The 22,291-nt window shown below is 41.6% G+C and overlaps 1 protein-coding gene across 2 annotated transcripts in view; it reads right to left on the bottom strand.

Moving 5' to 3' along the window:
* The window catches only part of NEBL (nebulette), a 380,402-nt gene that overhangs the window by 219,901 nt on the left and 138,210 nt on the right, over positions 1–22,291 (bottom strand). For both annotated transcript variants that reach the window (XM_025000590.2, XM_059892605.1), the window contains exon 3: positions 19,284–19,368. In XM_025000590.2, coding sequence (XP_024856358.1) covers positions 19,284–19,368 — 85 coding nt within the window. The remainder of the gene's footprint in view (positions 1–19,283; positions 19,369–22,291) is intronic.

Consider the following 22,291-nt stretch of genomic DNA (forward strand, 5'->3'; position numbering starts at 1 on the left):
ATGTGTTTAACCAGTTTCTTGCCATTATTTGGTGAAATATAGCTAACTGAAACTCAGATTTCTAATATAACAGTATTTTCTGTGATCAAGCCTAATAAAAAAAATGTCTTTGAACTGTGACTAATTTACTCTTCTTTCATCAGTTTCATAATAAATTAAGTGGCAATACTCTGATCAGTCGAAGTATAGAAATAAAAAGTTTAAAAATTAGATGCATGAGGTATGAACCTATATAATAGATGAGAATTTAAAACTCAGTAAGCTGAAATTTGAGAACTACTCTGATAAGCTAAAAGATGAGAACATTTAGTCAACACAAATTAAACAAAATATCAGAGCTGTTAAAATAATAACTGGCTAAAATCACTGACATGTAAACAAAAAGTTATTGCATAATCTAAACAATTAAAAGTATTTAATAGCTCCAGGAACAATATAAATCAAATTGAGTGTCAAAATAACCACAAAAGTAAATAAAATGAAACCATAAGACATTTATCAGAACTTACAACTTTAAAATCCAAATATAAAAATTTTACCTCATGAAGAAAAAACTTGGAGAATTTTAAACCTAAAATGGCAGGGCATTGCAATGATATGGCATTGAAAGCACAGAACTGTCATTCATGAGTGGCCACACTGAGAAAGCCTGGCCTGGTAAGGAACAGCTTGGGGTTTGGAGTCAGAAAGACGTAAGGCCGACTGCTGACAAGGGCTCCAGCTAGCTGTGTGACTCCAGGTGGTTCACTCAACCTCTCTGAGGCACAGCTTCCATACCTACAGCATGAGAATGAGCATGCTTACCTAAGGAAGTTATCATGAAGACTTAATGACTCACTCTACAAAACGCATCCTAATCCCTCACTAAATAATGTCTCATGTTGTCTCCACTCACTCATTCATTCATCTAGAATCTGTGGGGAAAACAAAGACGAGATCTCTATCCTTGCTGGAGCTCTTACAACACGGGCATTTGGAAACCACAGGCTCTGACTGCTACAAGAATTGTGCAGGTGAAAGAGAGCAGGAGGAACAGTAGAATTAATAGAAATGTTTTATCTATGTCTCATCCCTAATATCAGAATAAACAAATAGATAACACAGCAGATGGCTGTGAGGAAAAAAGAGGAATCACAATAAAGCACACAGCAATAATACTCTCTCTCTGCATACTACATTCCAAATCCAACTGGCTTTGCTTCTAGCACTCTGCAACATGTTGACTCGGATACCCTGTAAAAGCCACAGTCTGATTCTGTAATTGGCCCCAATTAAGTCACTTAATTCAATCACCTCCTTTTCCATTAAGTGAGTCCTATCTGTCTGGTACATAGATAAGGAGAACAGCAGCAAAGGTGAGATGGCAGGATGACAGTGAGGGGACCCAGGAGTTGGTCACACTCTCGACACGGTCCGGAGGCTGACAGCAAGGCAAGGTCAGTGTCTGGAACCAGTGATCACGCTGGATATTCAGGTCAGATAAGGCCCGGGGTCAGAGCCAAATAAAGAAGCCCAAGCAAACAGTATTTCTCTTTCCCAGGCTGTTGTTTGAGCTGCTTATTCCCATCTGCAGTTCCCAACCCTAGGCCTGCTATTAACCATACAGAAGCCATGGAGAAGTCTAGGTGTGTGGGGGCAAGAAATGGGGGAGGAGGTGCCGCTCTGAGTGAATACTTCTGCAATTTATTTCAAGAATCATCGATTGACTGCCTGATGTGTACCGGAGCCTTGAAATCAAAATAAGAACTATCAGTGATGCCGTGCACTCCTACCCACAGAAGAAATACACACCGAACGATTATACGTCCAGGATTTATACACCCTGGATTTGAAAAGCGCACGTGTTTTGCTTGCACTCATTCAGAGAAACGTCTTAAGCAATGAGGGAGCACGGTTCCGTGTTCTCTTACGGCCTCTGCTTTAACTGCCTCTGAGGCCATTAAGCTTTCACATTTATTCAAACATAAACACGAACATTTCCCCTTCGATGTCTTTTTTTTCCCTCCCATAATAATCTGTACTCTAATTCAAAGAAATGCAATTTCATCGTTGGTTCACCAGGCTGATGTTTGAGAAAAGATCGTGTGATGCAGACCATAATGACTAAGGAATAGAATGAAGGCTCCATGGGCAGATGACTTCAAGCAATACTGTCATTTACTATGAAGTGCTTCCTTCCCTGATGAAAGGTTGGGGGAAATTAAGCTCTAACTGCAGCCATGAATTGTTATATGCTGGATGTCAACTGTCACCATCCTCGTGAATGGTGAATCTCTTAACTCAGAAAAGACTCTGGCTACTAGGCAGAGGGGGCTGAGGAGGGCTGTGGCCATCACGACGGAGTTATTCAATATTATTGCTCTGCTGGGAAGTGCCAGTTTTACCCCAGCGCTATCCATATGAACAGCCACACAGGGTTCATACGAGCCACAGCTGAAGCAGGTGGTTTAACTGAGTGCCTGGATGCTGCATGGTAAGAAGATTTTGGTTTGACTCATGTCCTCAGTCAAAAGTGACTCTTCCTGGCCAAAGACAGCCTGTCACCCTCCCTGTCTACGAACAATTGCAGGACGCTGACCTCCTGCAAACAACAGAAAAGGGACAAGCCATTCCTGGATAAACAAGCAACTCACAGGTCAGCATTTGCAAAAGAGGGAGTGAAACAGCTGCCAGAAAAAAATTAAGCAGATTTAGAATCTGTTTAACTCTAAACTCTAAACATTTGGAGATGGAAGGGTCAAACACTTACTGCAAACAGGGGAAAAAAAGCCCTTGAAACAAGAAAGTCCTATCCCAGAATGTATCTAAGTAAGCAAAAGCTTCATATGGACACCAGAGCACAAATCTCCAGTCCTTCAGGATGCTCTGCCTCTTGGGAGATGGACAAAGATCTGGAAGGGATGCCCTAAAGGGAAAGCCAAGTGCAAAGAAGAAACTTACAATCCCCTCAATATTAGTGTTAGTCACTCAGTCGTGGATGACTCTTTACTACCCTGTAGGCTCCTCTGTCCATAGCATTCTCCAGGCAAGAATACTGCAGTGGTTATCCATTCCCTTCTCCAGGGGATCATCCTGACCCAGGGATCGACCCAGGTACGCGGGTCTCCTGCACTGCAGGCAGATTCTAATCCCCTGGTGGGATTACCTAGTTAATCACCTACTCTGTCCCTATCATTCCATAGTGAAACTCTTTTCTCTCTCACTCTTTCATGAGTATACAGTGGAGTTTTCCAGAAGTTATATGATCTCACAAAAAAGATTAAAGGAAGAAACAATATGAGAATACAGCTGCCTATTATAAAGCCAGACAATAAGATTGGCAAATATGTAAAATAATGTCACTCTTTTCACTACCATTTTTTAAATAAAAATGTTACTTACGTTTAAAAAAAGCAAGTGATCAGATGGTCATGGGTGTCCCTGTTGGAAGCCAAAGGTAGAAGACAAGCTTGGGAAGAACAGAGGAGGGGTGAAGAGCCTACAAAGCATCCCCTTATTAGCTTCCATGGATCCCACTTTCTCTCCAGAAAGTCATGGGCAAGATGGCAAAAAGATGAAGGTTGTCAGGAGAAAGCAAGGGTAAAGTCAGACCTGGACACCAGGGCTAGCTAGCTGACCAAAAGCTGACACTGCCTGCCCACCACATTGCATGGGGAGAAGCAGGACTTGGCACCGGAGGACACCTCGCATGGGTGGAGTAGGCACCTGTGTCAACAAACACTCCACGGAACAGGCTCAGAGCAAGCGGGAGCCCAAGAACCTGCAAAGTGAGACCCAGACGAAAGATTTTTCCTACCCAAAGGTTTTCCAAGCTGCAAGGTGGACATAATTTCATGGTCTACCAGAATAAATGATTTGCAGCATACTATACAGCATTATCATAGATACTCCAGGGAAATAAAAGCCCAGGAAAATGATACGACCATTGGTAAAGCCCTCTCATCAGTAATTAGGAGGTGACTAACAGCACTCCACAGCTTAATGTTCCTTGACAGCTCAAGACACTTTCAACCCTAAGTCTTTTATTTTTCTTTTTAATCATCATATACTTTGTTTTCCAGTAGAAAATATGAACTGGTTTCCTTGCTCTGTTAGACAGCAGTTTGATGTATCCATTCTCCCATACCCACTACAGCAAATATCCAAACAGTTCCTAACGTAACTATTTTTCACAGATGGATTGATCCAAAAACACACACAAGAGAAAAAATAATGGCAGTTTTTTTTCTTTGTAGGTAGTAATCAAGGTGATTTGTTTGGTTAGTTGGGTTTTTCTAAACAATTATTTTCTTATCCAGAGGAAAAAGGTACTAGCTCAGTGTAAATGTCAACTTCTAAAAAGAAGTATGTACCTTTTAGACAAGAGGAAAATAGCTCTGATGTGGGAAGGAGGGAGGGTTTTTTTTTATGTTAATGAAACATTGTTCTTTTAAATGGCAATTGACAATACTCTTACTAACATCAGTCATAAAAAATTATTCACAAATAATTGTAGCAGAGCTTTGTGTCCCAGGCAGGAAAAAATGTCTCACAGAACTACAGATGACTTTGTAAGATAAACACCAGAATTTGTCATCTGGTACTTATTCACCACCTACTGAATGAAAGCCTACAAAGTTATTCTAAACTGTAGAATATTTCCATGTGAAAGATCCATTCAATGATATTTGTAGTCTCATAAATGAATTTCTAAAGATCATAAATACGCAGAAAATTTAAAAGTCAATCATCAGGCTTATTCCCCACCACTAGTCAGTGTTTCCCCTCTAGTGTAAAATGTCTCAGATTGATGAGCTTAAGACCTTCACAAATATTTTCACCATATGGCTTTATTTTTTCCAACTTATCTGTAATATCTGATGTCCTCCAATAGTATCTCTAAGTTTTGCTTCCCTGTTTTCCTAGCCACTATCCTGATTCAGCCCCCTCACTTCATCATGCTGAACTTCTTTAATTTCTCCAAGCTTTGAATTTCATAAATCCCTAGACCATAATTCTTCAACAGTTTTTCCACTACCCTGACTGAGGACACCTCATTTCCTTCTGGAACTTCTCCACCCTCCAGAGCACAGACCCATGACTAACCGCCCAATCCCCTCCAGCTGACGTTTTTTGGACAGAGATACTGTATGGATTATGCTCACCCCTTTCTGCACGTCTTGCTCCTATTCAGCTATATCTCTCTGCCATCTCATGTGTCTGCTCTCCAACAACCCCTCCCCGTTCCACCATCACCTCTTTTAAGTTGGGTTCTCTAGTATTGTTGAAAGAGCCTTTTATTACGGAACCATGTCATAGCATGCACGTTTGAACTACTTTCTGAATTAGATTGTTCTTCAAAGGCAGACACTATGACTCTTCTTTCTGTACCCTTTCTGGTATTTAATACACAGCCCCCAAACCAACTCTACTCAATCGATGATTATTGACTGAGGGATGATGTTATGGGTGTCTAGCATTGACTTGGATTGTATATATCCTGCTGTGGAGATAAAAGGTTCTCAGACAGGTATTTAGTACTAAGGTCATTGTCTACATGGTACATGAGAAATGCAGGAAAACAGTCACTCAGTTCTGCTTTTTCATAAGAACTAGCCTTTGCTTCCGTTATTTTTTGACATTTCAGATAAAAGCATTGAGGAAGAAACCGGTGTAAAGGGATAAATCTCAGATGTCTGAAAAACACTTTCAGTTTTTGATTGTACTATTAATATGCATAAATAAACCAGAAGCAGCCCAAAGAATCAAGAATTCCAAAAAAATTTACATCATGTGTGCAAATCCTGGTTTTACTCCTGTTGTTACAAACAAAATGCATTGTAACCTGAAATTCTCTCTTATTTGTGTGTATATACTGACCCTAACCCTAACCCTAATTAAAGACATTTGAGTTTGACCATCAGATTTGTTGATTTTTCAAACCATTCTAGTCTTCCTCTACATTCAGAATGAAATCATGTTTGGTAGTGACAATGTTGTCTGAAATTTCTCTTCACAAAACCTCCTTCAAAATTCAGACATCACTAAAGAATAAAAAGAGGAAAATAAAAGGCCATTTTGATATTAGAAAAATTCTTGTTCTTGTAGGAATATCTGCTGAATCAAATACCTAAAAGTCCTAAAAGTGAAGTAAAACATCCCTTCTTCTATCTGTGTTCCCTGGACCTGGGTCCTGAGCAGCGGCGTTACCTTCCAGAAGCCTGGTAGCTGGGCACGACTCCAAGTCAATCCAACAAAGTGGCAGTATGAGAAACCAGGAAACGTGGACTGATTTCTGGGGCAAAAAAACCTAAGCATTCCACAACCAGGTGGGAAAGGAGACCAAGGATATGGGAAACTCTTGGCAAAATTCTGGGAAGAGATACCAGGAGGGCTCATTATTTGCAGCAAAATTTGATGGAACTGGATCCCAACTATTAATGTGTGTAAGAATTATTACACGGGGCTCTTAATAACACTGTGGATTTCTAGACTTTCCTTCTTAGTGAGTCTGGGGCCAGGCCCACAAATGAGTATTTTCAACACACTCACCAGGCAACTGTGATGTGGGAAACCGCAATTTTGAGAGACACTGATCTACAGGAAGCACCTTTCACTTCTTTATCCTCTAAAATCCTTACAGTACTATCCTTTCTAGAGGTCTCTGGGCATTTCTGAGGAAAATAGGGAGAATTAGACAATAGGTCCTTTAATGGAACAAAAGAAGAAAGGTCAAGATTTTATTACTTCAGGGACTTCCCTGGCGGTCCAGTGGTCGAGTCCCCGCTTCAAAGGCTGGGGGGATGGGTTCAACCCCTGACCCAGGGAACTAAGATTCCACATGCCATGTAGCCAAAATAAATAAACAAATAAAATTTTTAATCTACTTTTTAAAAAAAGATCTTACTCCAAATTCTTAGGTCCTTACTAACATGAAAGCAGCACCTGGGCTCTCTATCTCACACCCACAAGCAAACGAGCAGATAAATAGCAGATTGAGGGAAGTTCAAACGCAGCTGCAGTCCCTGCGTTGTACAGACAGGCACGAGCCTCAGTTCTTCGAGTCTCCCCAGCAAAAAGCCGAGTACATGACGTAAAACAGACATCCAACAAACATTTGCTATAGACCAAGTAACTTTAGAGCAGTAAGTTCACCTCTTAAGTCATCAGGGAGATCCCTAGTAACCCCACAAAACTGAACTGAAAATGTCTGGTGTTATCAGCTGTGAAGGAAGTAAAACAATGAAATGCTAACTACATACAAGCAATTATGTTTCAAAATCACTGTTTTTTTTCCATCCATATATAGCCACCAACAGATATATAATAGAGATAGGTAGATAGATATAACAGAGATAATTGCATAAGAATGCATTAATGCTATCATATACATTTTTTAATTATTTCAACTTTTTTCCCCTTTGTTTGGCTCATCCTGGATAGGTTTCCAGAACAAACTCTAACACCTTAGTGTATATTAGTTCATATTTTTCTCTCTACATATATAATCTTAATCAGACATATAGAAATACAGACACAGACGCACAGAGGGAGTGTTTTGCAACTGATACACTTTTCTGTATCTATAGTTCTCATTGGGCAATATCATAAGGACATCCCAAATTTGAATGGCTGCATAATATCGTTCGGTCTGGGTTATCCTAATTTATTCTACTACCACTTTGTTGATGGGCTTTCAGTTTCCAGTTTTTTGCTGCCACAAACAATGCAGACCAAGAGATCCTTGCCCATATGCTTTACATGTTGATATTTCTTTTTCTACAGAAGAAATTTCCAGGAGCGGACCTGCTGGATCAAAGAGTATGTATATTTTTAAGGTTTAACAGTTGTTGCCAGACTGCTTTCTTTAAGGAAGTAACATTTCACATTTCCAAAACACTTAATATTTTAATCAAGACAAAATTGTGCTTAGAGGGCAGTGAATCCATAACCTCTCTGTGCCAGCCTCTAGCCTCTGCCCAGCCTCTATATTCAGCCTATTCTTCTCGGCTCCTCCCACTGGCTGACTTGACCACACTCCCTAAAACTTGGGGCTCTGATGACCTTTGCTGACTCATGAGCTCCCTGTAATTATAAAGTTTGCATATTTGTACTTCTATACATTTTCCAAAGGAGAATTTCAATGGCTTTCATCAAACTTCCAAAGGGGTCCCATGACCCAAAAAGAATGAGGGGCCACTGCTCTGGAGTCTGCAGAATAACAAGAGGATTGGGATATTGCTGATGACATGATTTAATTCTCCTGATGATAATCCCCCCAAAAGTGGATTTTATTGGAGAAGCTTTCCTGTGTCCATCAAACAACTAAAAATATTTTATCAACATTATTTTAAGAAGGAACAACCTCTACAAACAGTTTACAAAAGGGCACAGGTGCTGTAGAGTTATTTTCAAAACCAGATCATTTCTTCTCCAATATATAGTTTCTCAGAGCAGTTGGTATTTGATCCATGTAAAGGGAAAGAGAGTCGTTCTGGGCTTCCATTCAAAGAAAAGGTAAATATCTCATCAGAGAATGTGAGGGGAAGACTAGACAGAGTGCAGAAAAAAAAAACAACTGTTTACAGAATTTGGGAGAATATCTGTTGAGGAACTCAATAAACGCCTCTAAGTCAGGGGTCATGTCCCCCTCTTCAACACTGCTGGTTTCTGTCCACACACACCTTCACCCCAAGAGCAGGCAGTGTCTGGTCAAAGGAGGTATTCAGTAAATGTGTTTAAAGCAATAAATAATCGAAGCAACTTTATAGAGAATTAAATTACAGGAAGTACGTGTGGGTCCTTACATGAGATTACTTTGCTAGCAAAGGTTTGAAATCAAAAATGTCTTGATTTTTCTTGATCTGTAACTAATGCCAAGAAAGAGTTAGAAAAGCATCTGTCTACTTCTCAAGAAAGTATCTAATTCTTCATTCTTATAAGACTATTTCATTAAATTACTTTCTTTGTTTCTATTTCATTTCATACATTATCACCCTTATCATCAAACGGTATAAATATAATCCAGAACTGCTTAGCTGCATTATCAAGTAATAACCACTACATTAATAAGACCTCTAGCTTCTGATTTAAAATCTGAAACAAAGGATAAAGAAAATAGATATAAAAAACATTAAATTAATTAACAAACTACACGGAGAGTAAGGCCCGTCAAAACAGGTAAAGCTTTAATGATGTCTCTGCTCGTTATACTGTGAAAAGTGAGTGATCTGCCCTCTGGAATAGGTGATATTTTGAAAAAGCTCTCATTACCTTCCTTCCAGTAATAATACCAGCTCTGTTATTCCTTTTCACCTCAGCTAGTTCCTAAAACATATGGAATGACTAAAAGACACAGGAACTGCAGAGCTCATTTACATGATGGAAACTAAGATTTCGAATGGTGCAGCTGTTTCAGAGTCCGGCAGTGAATTAAATCATACTTAGTCATTTGATAACAAAAGAGAAAAGATAATTCACGTGCTCTAGTCTTGCAGGTTTTTGAGGAGACTATTTTCCAAACATTGTCTCTCTAAGTCAGCTTTATTATATTATTATATATATGTATATATATATGTGTCTGTATCTGCATATTATACACATACATATATACATGTGTATACATATATGCACAATGTATACATGTATGTTGTGTGCATATATACACATACATATAAACATTTTACATGTATTATGTGTAATAATATATGTAGTATATATACATACCTAAGACTTAAGTGGTATTCCTGTAGAGAATAAAGTATTCTAGAACAAAAATTCTCTCAGAGCCTTGGAGATTATCCAGTTCTAAACAAATCTTTAAAAAACGTATAGAAGAAACACAGATAAGATTTACTTTGGTTTTAGTTTTAATGATTAAAAGTATTGCAGCCATACTAGAGATTTTTAAAATCTGTATAGAGGCTCTGAAAAAGGGAAAGCGGTAGTTACTCAGTCACGTCTGACTCTTTGTGATCCCATGGACTGTAGCACCAGGCCCCTCAGTCCATTGAATTCTCCAGGAAAAAATACTGGAGTGGTTAGCCATTACCTTCTTCAAGGGATCTTCCCAAGCCAGAGATCAAACCCAGGTCTCCTGCATTGCAAGCAAATTCTTGACCACTTGAACCACCAGGGAAGTCCTGTATAGGAACTCTAAGATTGTTTAATTAAAAATAGGGTCCTTAGTTTCACTGTTCTTCACTTCTGTAGTTTAAGTATGTGAAATCTGGTATATTTAGTTGCTTGGTGTCTAAAAGTACTGTGTGCTTAGGAAGCTAAATCTGTAGCTAAAGGGGCTTGTTAAATTTTCCTTAGAAGATGTTTGCAGAGAATAGATTCCCTTGAAATATAAACAATTTCATATTAATAGGAATTCAGAGCACCAGTCAAACGGAGCCTAGATATCCCTTCTAGTTAGGATCAAATTTGAGTTACCTTAACTTCTGATCTACTATCACCCTTATGCTTGACCACCAGAAATTAAGACAGGCAGGACAGGATGAAGGAAGGGAGGGGAATTCTAATTGCTCTCCTCACCCACTAAAAAAAGTACAACCAATGTTTTTGGAAACTTAAGTAGAGATCTCATTTCAGAACACAACACAGTTATTGTTCCAAATGAAAGCTTTTTTAAAGAATGAAGCCTTCTATACACAATGGAGTATTACTCAGCCATTAAAAAGACTACATTTGAATCAGTTCTAATGAGGTGGATGAAACTGGAGCCTATTATACAGAGTGAAGTAAGCCAGAAAGAAAATGACCAATACAATATACTAACACATATATATGGAATTTAGAAAGATGGTAACGATAACCCTGTATGCGAGACACCAAAAGGGACACAGATGTATAGATCAGTCTTTTGGACTCTGTGGGAGAGGGAGCGGGGGGATGATTTGGGAGAATGGCATTGAAACAGGTATAATATCATATAAGAAACGAATTGCCAGTCCAGATTCGATGCAGGATACAGGATGCTTGGGGCTGGTGCACTGGGATAACCCAGAGGGATGGTATGGGGAGGGAGGTGGGAGGGGGGTTCAGGATGGGGAGCACGTGTACACCCGTGGCAGTTTCATGTTGATGTATGGCAAAACCAATACAATATTGTAAAGTAATTAGCCTCCAATTAAAATAAATAAATTTAAACTTAAAAAAGAAAGAAAGAATGAAGCCATCCTAGTTATCTTTCTGCACAGAATTTCTCAAGCCAGTTTCCGTCTGTACAAGGACCATGTAGAACTCCAGGGGGCAGTCCTTCTGAAGACAGCAGATGCTACAAGCAAAGTTCTGAAATAACATGAAATAATAATTAGACCAAATAATTTCTGGCAAAAGAACACACAGGGACTTTATGAGAGGTGAAAGACTCAGCGCACTCCTCAGGCCTACTGCGTGCTGCTGGCTACTACCAAGAGGACCCTTCTGAGTCCAACAGTGGACAATAGATTTGGTTTTGCTGATTCCATGATGAGACAGTGACCTCGGAGGCAAGCAAGGGTGAAGTGCTGGACCCAGGCGGACTCATTTTCTGCTCATTTTCTCCTTTAACTCCTCTGAGCTCAGTGGCATCTCCTTACCCGCCTGCTCCCTGGGCCCCTGCTGGCGTCCTGCCAAAGGCTATAGCTGGTGACCTCATGTTGTCTTCTTCCCCAGCTCAGAAAAGGCCTGCTGGTATTGGCCCCATCTCTGTCTGTCCTGGCTTCTCACCGAGGTCTCACTGGTCCTGCCTGCCTGCACACCATCCCTGGCCCCTGGAGCCCGTTATTCCTTCATGGCACTGCCCATGCCAGCTCCACAGCAAGCACCCTCGGCGTCTCTCTACTGTCTCTACGCCAGAATATCCATCCCCTTCTGCGCCACATGAGAGACTAAGACGTGGAGAAACAGCACTCAGGTTCCCTCCCTGCCTGCACGCCGCATAAGCCCAAGTATGCCATGGAGGCAGGAGGAGGTCTGCAGGATGTCTTGTGGCGTGGTCTTCCCTGCTTCTCGCCTTTCTCCACCCATCTACCATGCCTCCCCCATCTTCCCTCTCAGAGACTTCAGCCAGAAGAGAGAGGGGAGGTCACATCTCAGGCCCTGATTTTTTCCCACCTTCCTTCTACAAGATACCAAGGCCAGAAGGGAAGACAGGCGGCCCCTTCACCTGGGACCATATTTCCTCCTTCTCAAAGTGGGGGTTGCTCTTCTCCTTTCTCTGGAGCCATAAGTGTGAAATAGTAGGGCAGAACATGATTTATAGAAGACAAAGATGAAAAACTACATTGATGTTGTATTTTCAAGACAGTCTCCTCATCACAGCTGTTACACCATGACCTCAGAGCCACAGTATTGATAGGCTATATATTCAGATGCCTAATTAAAGGACAAGTCATCTGACTCTGGCACAGAATAAAAACAAGTAGCTTGCTGCCTGCCCTCCCAGAGAACTGCACCTCCACCCTCCACCCTCCACCATGGGCTGTGGGAATGATGTGGGGGGCAGGGGCAGGATGAGCCCAGGGTACCAGAGAACCACGCTGCTGGGACTCTGAGAACAGATGGAAAGAATATGGGTCATTTCAGGAGGATGAGGAGGAGACCAGGCTCCAATGATGAAAGGCTCTAAAACTCCATCATGACACAGCAAATCAAAACATCTTGGTTATTTTGCTGTCCGTCACCACTGACATTTTTGCCTCTTACATCATTTTATCCAGAAGTGAAAGAGAAAAACAATCTGACTTGTGGGAGATAGTGGGGGCGAGAGTTAACATCTGCACAGCATGTTATGTTCCCTGAAAGAAATGTGCCACATCAAGTGAATTAATATTTCTCCTTTGAAGTACTGATTCACATTCAGCCCTTCCTATATGTGAAACACAATCTCTCATCATTTTCACTGCCTCGAAACCTTGAAAAGAAACATGCCGAAGCTTCTCCCTGTGAACTTTTACCTTTACATACATGAGAAAGCGCTTATTGTGCGAAATAAGAAGGATCACCGGAGGATCAGAACACAGCATCAAATGGTGAAGAATCAAAAGATGGGAACTATAAAGCTGCCAAAATTAAGTTCAAAGAAAACAGAAAATTAAAAAGCAAATATGAAAGGCTTCTTGTCCGAGAGCAGCGGAATGTAAGCATTACCTACGAAAACTATCTGGAGAGACAATCTTCTGTTTAGAAGTCTGAGCTTGTCAGATGAGATAAGGAACAGTAAGAGGACCCAACAAAGAGCAAAGAATTGTCAGCTAAGATTGCGAAGTGGGGAAAAAAGAAAAGAGAGAGAGACACACTTAGAAATGGGATCCACATCTGGGCAGGAGGCAGCAGGCCACTCTGAGATCCCCTTATGTATCTGTCTGCTGAGAAGCACTCAGGCCTCTAACACCCTGAAAATGTTTTTAAACATAACTATAATACACACTGCTCACTCTACAGCTCTTGTCACAGTTGCAATTTTTCCTACGTTCGTTAACGTTTGTTAATTTTTTATTATCATCCTCTCCCCGACTAGACCATAAATCTCTGGAGAGTAAGGGCTTTATCTGATTTTGCTCACTACGGCATCCTCAATAGCTAGCACAGAATTTGGCATATCACTGGTGCAGATGAAAAACTCAGGTCAAATTTCTGATCGGGTGGGAACCCCTGGGGTGAGATTTGACACACATACAGAGGATGGACTCCAAAATAGCTCTTCAGTTGTCTTTCGACAATTAGTGATGTTCCCCAGTCATGGATCCGTTGCTTTGAAGGAAATCCATCCTCGATGATACCTTATTAAAAAGCAGTTGCTACCTGAGGGGAGTCTTGCATTAGGTAATAATTTAACAACTTCCTGGATGGATAGATGACAGACAACTGAGAGAAAAACCCTCTGGAAACGGAAGACAGAATTAGGAGACACAGAAAGGTGCCAAGGGCAAGCTAGAGAAAGGGAATGCTGGACACAGCCTTACCTCCTTGACCTTCCAGAGGTATGTATTAGACACATGCCTTCGTTAATTCCACAGAGATGTGTAACTATTCCCTATAAAAAAAATCACGCTACCTTCTCACCTTCCTACTATCATATATCCTGTTCCCTACGCACCATGTTTTGTATGCCTCCAAAGAAACATGGAAGATTAAAGAAGAATCATATGTAAAGTCCTAGCATACATATGTCATAAAATTTAATCTTCAAATAAACCTTGTGGTATAGATACCATCCACATTTTAGAGAGAAAGAACCAGATGCAACAGGTCATAGGTGTTTTCACTACTCCTTTACTTGACCTCCACAGTCTCCCTCCTAAACATTTGTATCTAGCTCATCCTCTGTCATTCAGCAAACCACCATAGATTTCTACTGTTAGTCTCTTTCTATTGGGTATGAATCTGTTATGTGACAAACTGCAACTAAATAGCAATGATACCAAACTTATGTTAATATCACAGTAAGATATTAATGGAGGAGGCAATGGCAACCCACTCCAGTACTCTTGCCTGGAAAACCCCATGGACGGAGGAGCCTGGTGGGCTGCAGTCCATGGGGTCGCTAAGAGTCAGACACGACTGAGCGACTTCACTTTCACTTTTCACTTTCATGCATTGGAGAACGAAATGGCAACCCACTCCAGTGTTCTTGCCTGGAGAATCCCAGGGACAGCAGGGCCTGGTGGGCTGCTGTCTGTGGAGTCGCACAGAGTCAGACACAACTGAAGCGACTTAGCAGCAGCAGCAGCAAGATATTAATAAGATAAAAGTAAGAGGATACAGGGTCCCAAACTGCTATCCTCACATTGCTTTGAAATTTTCACTTAATTCTGTTAAGAGAAAAACTTTAAGAAGATGCTAACAATATTAAAAACTAAAATCCAAAAATGATTTTAAAAAAAAATCACAGATTACAAAATGAAGGCCCAAAGGTTCCAGAATCATTCGTAATTGACTCATCATCATCTTCAATTTCATTTTATCAGGACTCGTAAATTACACACACTCCATTTAAGAATACAGTGAACCCCAATTCTCCATTATTTTCAGGACTGCAAACAACTAAGTCAAGTGGGAAAGTGTCTTTGTTTTAGCGTTGATTTTCAGAACTCAGCCCCACAGAGGCCCAGGGTTTCCTAAGACACTCACCCCAAGGCCCTGGAAGCGGAGGATGGGGAGAAGCAGAGGGAACACAGGGAGGGGAGTTTGCACCCCACCTTCCCTTGCTTCAGCCACAACTGTCCTGTTTTGCTCTCTTCCTAAGAAGACTTCCCCTCAAAATTCCATTTGAAGAACCATTTCCCCAGCTTTAAGAAGTCTTCAGACTCCTGATGAAAAATGTTCAAAACATCTGTCCATTTTCTTCCACTGAGAGCATTCTACACAGCCTGAAGAAAAAACACTTGCTACAACATCATGTGAAAATAAAAAGTTAAACAATTCTCTCCTAAGGGGCCTTTTCACCTGAAGTTTTTTTTTTTTTTTAATTTTATTTTATTTTTAAACTTTACATAATTGTATTAGTTTTGCCAAATATCAAAATGAATCTGCCACAGGTATACATGTGTTTTTAAAAAGTTTAGGGACTGCCCAACTTACAAAAAGTTTGTGTTCGGGAAGTTTAGTTTACCAGGCAAGTCTTTGGAACTCAAGGCTCACTTCCCCACAAAAAGCAATGACATTCTGCTGTCCCAAGGCATGCAGAGAAAGCCAGATGCTTCACAGGTAAAGTACAATGTTACTAATACACTGAAAGGAAAAGTTTACACTTTTGCACCTTATTGAATGGGTTCCTGCGGGCCAGTGGGGGTGCCTAACCTCCAGTTCTGTTATTTCTTGGAAGCAGTTCATCCTGTGAGATGTGCTAGAAAGGGAGCTAGTGACAGCGGAATGCTGCCCTTCCTGAAACTGCAGAGTTCCAGGGCCGTCCACGTCCACTGGGGTCAGTGGCTGGCCATGTGGGCAGGCACCAGTCATCTGCAAGCTAGATAATGCCTGCAGCCACTGCCTGTCCCCAGTTCCAAAAAGCTAACTCATGGTTTCCTTGTTTATTCTCTGGTATTTTGTATCATTTTATTATGACAACTGGCACCTAATACAGATCCCAAGAAAGCTTGAGAGGATCTAACACTCAGGCAAAAAAAAAAAAAATGGGGGCTGGCAAAATTCATAACCCTCTCAAAAAGAGGATGACAGAGGAGAAAAAAAGGAAAAGATAACAACATGTAACCATAAATAACTTCCTAAGTTGGACTGCAACTGCTTTTGTTTTTCCTTCATTTTGGCTCATTTGGTAAGCTAATGAACGAAAAGAAAAGGATTAATTTTAACCAAACAATTACAAAGGATTTCAGAATTTCAAAACTCGGAGTAATGAACAGATGAGTAATGTGACTCATTTAGCATCATAGGTTATCAAAACAAGTAAATAAAATATTAATAACCAATTTTCCACCAAAACTGTTGAGCCATTCAGAATTCTTGATATCAAAACTCAAAGGAAATGCTCTACCACAGAATCAAATCATTTAATATGCTAACTTTAAATGAATTGCCAGTCATGAATACTACCATTAGGGCAGGTATCTTTCCATGTCTTTGCAAAAGGTAGAAATACTCTAGTAGAAGTGCTTGCATCTCTCACAAACGAGGAGAGGGGAAAAGAGAAGAAGGGGGAGAGGAAGAAGGGGTGGGAGAGGAGAGAGAAAGGACTTCTTCCTACGTGTGACTTTTGCACTTTATGCAAAATTCCACCTTTACATACACTGCACTATCAGCTGGCACCTCAAGTATTTGCTTACACATCTCCTTTTCCAGGCACTGTCCAAGTAATGTGACCAGAGTACTGGTTGAGACTGGGGACACTTGGGGCTCACAGATCTAGGTTCTATGTCAAGTTCAACTCCTTGCTGTTCAAAAGGGCAAGTTCTCTAAATTCTTTAAAGGTTGAATGCTTCATCTAAAGAGGGATAATAATAAATTCCTGTCTCATAGGGCTGTTTGAGAGGAAATGAAATAGTGCATGTAAAATTATGTGCCCTGAATGCAGCAAGACTGATGATGGTGATGATGATGATGATGATGGTGATGATGGTGATTTTCCTTCCTTTCCTTCCCGCACACCTAGCACAATTCCTTGCACATAATAAGTAGTCAACACATGCTTCTTGAATCAAGTTGAACTTCTCCATGCTGTCTGTCTGATGAAGTGCTACATTTTCTTTCTGAAGAAGATGGTTTTTGAGGAAAATCATACAGAAAATCTGATGCCTTCACCTGCCCAGTACTTGGAGACCACATAGCACTTTGTACGTCCCTCTATCAACTGTCCCACCAGCCATGAACTACATTCACGCTCTGCCTTGTTTGCAGCCTGCTACCTATGTGACAGAGAATAAAATCAACCTTTCATGAGACAGTGAGCTCCTTTTTTCTTTTGCTTTTCCAGAGTTAGGCACGTGGTAGGAAAACAATAAATGCTTGTTCCTGGACCAAGTAGATGGCATCTGTAGCCACTAACTGAACCCAAAGGGAGAGAGGTGCTCTCTCAAGGAAGGGGACAAGGTTCATATCAGATTCTCTGTCAACCTTCAAGCTCCATTCAGAACCCTCCTCTAGCATGAAGCATGACCAGACCAAGCCATACTCATCCCTCATCTTCTGAATCCTCACTGTAAATGAAACATGCTTGCTTGAGTGGAGGGGGGAGCATGTTAGTCCTATTTCCTCAGACATCCCATGAGCTCTGGGAAGGGAGGATTAACTAATTATAAATTATTTTGCACAGAACAAGGACATGTAATAGGCAGGAAACAAATATTTGATTTCTTGATTTAGTTCTGTTTTCCAGTGTGCTTGTAGTACTTCTCCAGAATCATCTAATTAATCCTAACTTGAGGAGAAGAAAGGCATATTGGATCTGCACAGACGGGAGCCAAGTCCTGGCACCCTCTGTGGTGTGAATGAGCAAGGGGTGTTCTTGCCGGCTTTGCAACAGTGCCTCTCTTTGGCCAGCACTCAATTTTTTGAACTAATGGCTTAGCACACAGAAAATTAGCATTTTACATAAACCAAAAACTAACTGCCAACCAAGTCTTCATGGCATTGTTAACCAACAGTAAACTGTACTCTGAGTTTTTTCCTGTTAATTAAGTGGACTGAGAAGTGGTCCCAAGTCCCCCCAAAAAGAGGGTGGAGGGAACTACAATCTCCCCTGTGATCAGATAAACCCGCATGAACGTAAATTAGATCCACTGCAACTGAGAGCTGACTACTCTCATTGCAAATAGCTACAACTGACATTTTCAAAGAGTGTTAGCTAGACCCCTTCCTCCTTCACAAATTCTGCTCTTCTCCCTTTTCACGTCGAGGATTCTCAGGGACCATGGTAATAATCATCAGCCTCCACAGTCATATCATCTTTTATTACTTTTCAAAATGCTTTCACGCCTAACTCCTTGTTTGACACCTGCAGCCACCCTCAAGACAGGTAGGCAAGATCAGATAGACTGTCTCACTTTACACAAGCACAAAGAATCAGAGTGGCTGGCCCAAGGTCACAACCAATCAACGGTGGAAGGGGGACCTCAGCTCAGCCTTCCCTCCCTGCTCCTCAGTGTTATTCTTCCTCAATGCAGACCAGTGGGCTCTCGCGTGAGCCACGGAGCATCGTCCTACACCATGGCAGGCAAGGAAATGTCTCTGAGCGAAAGCGCCCTAGGCTTCTCAAGAAGAGACTGCGTGTCCCTGAAGAAAACACTGTCACTCGAATCCCTGGTCTTAACTGATGTGTTTCTCCATATTGAAGGCACATTTCCATCCAAAATGGTTGACTGGGAGCCAATCGTGGTGTTCTCATCTTTGTTCATGCTGTCAGCGTGACATATGAAAGAAATATGAATAAAGTGACAGGATGAAAACAAAGCTAGCGGCTGGTGTGAGATACACAGACAGGGTGTTAGCCCCACACTCTCTGCAACTGGGTCAAGTTAACACCTCTTTCTCCCCTACATATGCAGTGTGGAAAAGCTATTTATAAAATGTTTTTAAATATTTAGGACCAAATAAATCAATATTGTTGGAAAACACTTCCTCTGACCAGAACTCATTTACTTTGCCCAAGTCCCATGTGGATAACAGAACCAAGAATATCAGGGTGATCCAAGACCGGGAATAAAACAGACGTTGGGCACTTGCTCCTGGAATGCCCGCCCGGGCTCGCTTTCAGTCTGCACGCTGGCTGGTGACCTGGTGTGAAGAGTCCAACAACTGAACAGAGGTCTTATGAATAATATTAAGAATCAGTAGCAAAAAACAGGCCTTTCAGAAATTACCTGACTCTGCAATTCACTTTGCTGCTTCAGGCGAAGGTTTTCAGGTGTATCTGCCACCGTGGTGAAGGACTGCTTTGGGTAGTGTCTGTGGAGACATTTTTTTAAAGAACACAATTAAAATATTATGACAGCAAACAACGTTTTAACCCCAGTCATTTCATTCTGCCCTTCTGTCACAATGGCAGAGGTGTTTCTCCTCTTAGGTAAGGTCCTGTCTATCATGGATCCCAAGCCCTCCTCTGTTCTCAGGACTCTCTATGACCCACTTATCTCCACTGTCTCCCAGAATTTCACCCTAGGCTTCTCTATGAGCTTCTTCCCGTCAGCACCCGAGCATGCACAAGGCTTTCCTGACTCCATCTTCCCTCTACCCACACTACTCCAGTGTGAGGTTCCAGAGTTCATTTTCTCCCTTCTGCCAAACTTCCTGACAAAGAGGCCTCAACTCACTGTCTCTGCTCATCTCTTCCAACTCTCTCATCAGCGCTATGCATTTTAGTTCCTGTCTTCAGACACTCCTCTGGTTAAGGTTACAACGGCTTCCAGTGGCACAGAGGATCCCACAGACACCTCTTGGTCTTCCTCTTGCTTAGCCTCTCCTCTGACTTGAATCGTCCTCTTCCACTGGTGTCTCTGTGCCCCCACACTCCTGGCCTGGCCTCTCCCCTTCTAGCTGTTCCTCCTCTGTCTCCTGGGACTCCTCTCTGCTCATCCTCCTTCGTGGTTCTAACAGGCTTTTCTTCTCTTGGTGATCTCCAGGGCGATCTCATTTGTTCTCACAGCTCTGGGTACCCCCGATATCATGCCAATCACTCCCAAATCTACATCTCTAGCCCAGCTTTCTCTCCTGTGTTTCAGATCCACTGGCATTTCCACTTGTGTACACCCCATGCTTACCACAAACTCAGTCTGATATCCAACAGTCCATCACCCCACTACAGTCCCAAAATGAATTCTTTCCCCTGCGCTCTCTCTTTCACCCATTAGTGTCCAGCTGTCTACACCAGAAACCTGGAGTAACCTTGACTCTTCACACATCTAATTAATCCATTGCCAACTCTATTGATTCCATCTCCTAAATATGTCTTGACTCTATTTACATCTCTCTGTCTTCACTGAATCTTTCATTAAAGGCCACATTTATCTTTTAGGTAACAACCATGCTTGCCAATCTTGCCCTTCTAATCCAACTCCCCAAAGCAACCTTTCCAAAATGCCAACCTGATCATCTGACTCCTCTGAATAAAACCTTCCCAATGCTTCCCACTGATCAGAGAAAACAGTCCAGCCTCCGGTCCCCCACGGCCTCCACGGTCAGCCTTCTGCAAACTTCTCACTCACACTCTGCGCTCTGGCCGTGGAGTTCACCCTTCTCTTTCCTACCTCTATCCCCACATGCTTCTCCCTGGCCAGGAACTCCCCACTTCTTGGCTAACTCCTCTTTATCTCTTAGTTTTCGCCTTAGATTGTACTTCCTCGAAGAAGCCTTCTCACAAATGTGTCCTGGAATGTACTTTTCATCCCATTATAATTTTTTTCATATTCATTTGTATGTTCCTATTGACATATCTCTGTCTCACAGTATAAGGAAAGTCCCGCAGCAGCAAGGCAGGCTATCTTTCCCTTGTCAGAGCACACTCCACATCTGTCGGGGTCTGTCTCAGCATGAGTATGATTTCAATAAATATTTGTAGAAAGAAGAAGAGGCAGGAGGGAAGGAAGGAGAGAGGAAAGGAGGGTGGGAGGAGGGTAAGAGAGAGAGGGTCAAGCCATAAGACCATAGCGCATGGCAGGCTACAGAAGAGCTTCACTGCATTATATCATATACGATGGCATGTACGCAAGCACACAGGCCCTCCTGGTGGTGAAGTGAAGGCGTCTCCTCCCATGTGTGGCTAAGACATGAGTGAGTGCCTCCGCTCCCGATGCCCAGCTGGCACGGAGGGTATATCTGGCTCCTGTGACTCTATCACCACAAAAGCTGTGGAGCTCAGAGCCATCTCTCAAAGAGCTCCCATCCTTCTACTTCCTTCTCCCTGGACCCTCTTCTTGGTAATGCCCACCCTCCATCTCTTCCTGCAGCTTCCCAAAAGTCCTCTAAGCCTCACTATTTCACCATAAGTTCCTTGCTTTATAGAGCAGATACAGACCTAATTTAAATTTGTTCATGATAACTCAGGGTCATCTAAATAGACATGATCAGACCATGATACAAAACAGTAGTGCTTTCAAAGTTTACAAAGGTCAGGATGGCCTAAATGCCATGAGATCGCTTTTATGCCCGTTGACTGGCAAGAGAGTGTTTCTCATACACAGAAGTCAGCCTTCCATGGTCCTCTGCCTTTCTGGTTTCCTTCTTCTAACCCAGACTAAGAAGTAGAGAGCAGTCAAGTTTAATGAAATGTTGGTAAAACTAGAGTTACTGATTCAAGTGAGGAAGCTGTGATAAGGCAAGGTCTCCCCTCCTTATCCTGAAGTCATAGACTTGGTGTCAGCCACACACTGGGGGCTACTACAATTAATTTATTGAAGTATAGTTGACTTACAATATTATCTTACTTTCAAGTGTACAACGTAGTAATTCTTTATTTTTATAGATTACTTGGGAGCAACTGTGCTCCAGACAAGTGAAGCTCAGCAGACAACTTCAGTGTGCGTGTTTCAGACCATTTGCAACTCCATCTTGGAAAGCTGAACTAAACTGGACTTGTAGCCACTGTGCATGTACTGCTATATGTTAAAGCTAAAATAACAACTTAGCACATTTCCTTTTTCAAAATACATTCTGCAAAATAAAGTTTCACAGAGATTTTCAGGACTTCCATAATGTTTAATTCACAAAGTATATGTATTTTAATGACTTTTGAAACTGTAATTAAAATCTACTCTCAAATGTGTTACAGAAAGTATAACCAGTTGAGACTGTATTGTTCTAACTTGCAGGTCAACTCAGTTTAGGGGAGGATTTGGAGAGGACAATTTTCGCCTGTCATTTATGTTTAATTAAA

Source organism: Bos taurus, chromosome 13 (assembly GCF_002263795.3).
Source record: "Bos taurus isolate L1 Dominette 01449 registration number 42190680 breed Hereford chromosome 13, ARS-UCD2.0, whole genome shotgun sequence".
NCBI classification, from domain to species: Eukaryota; Metazoa; Chordata; class Mammalia; order Artiodactyla; family Bovidae; genus Bos; species Bos taurus.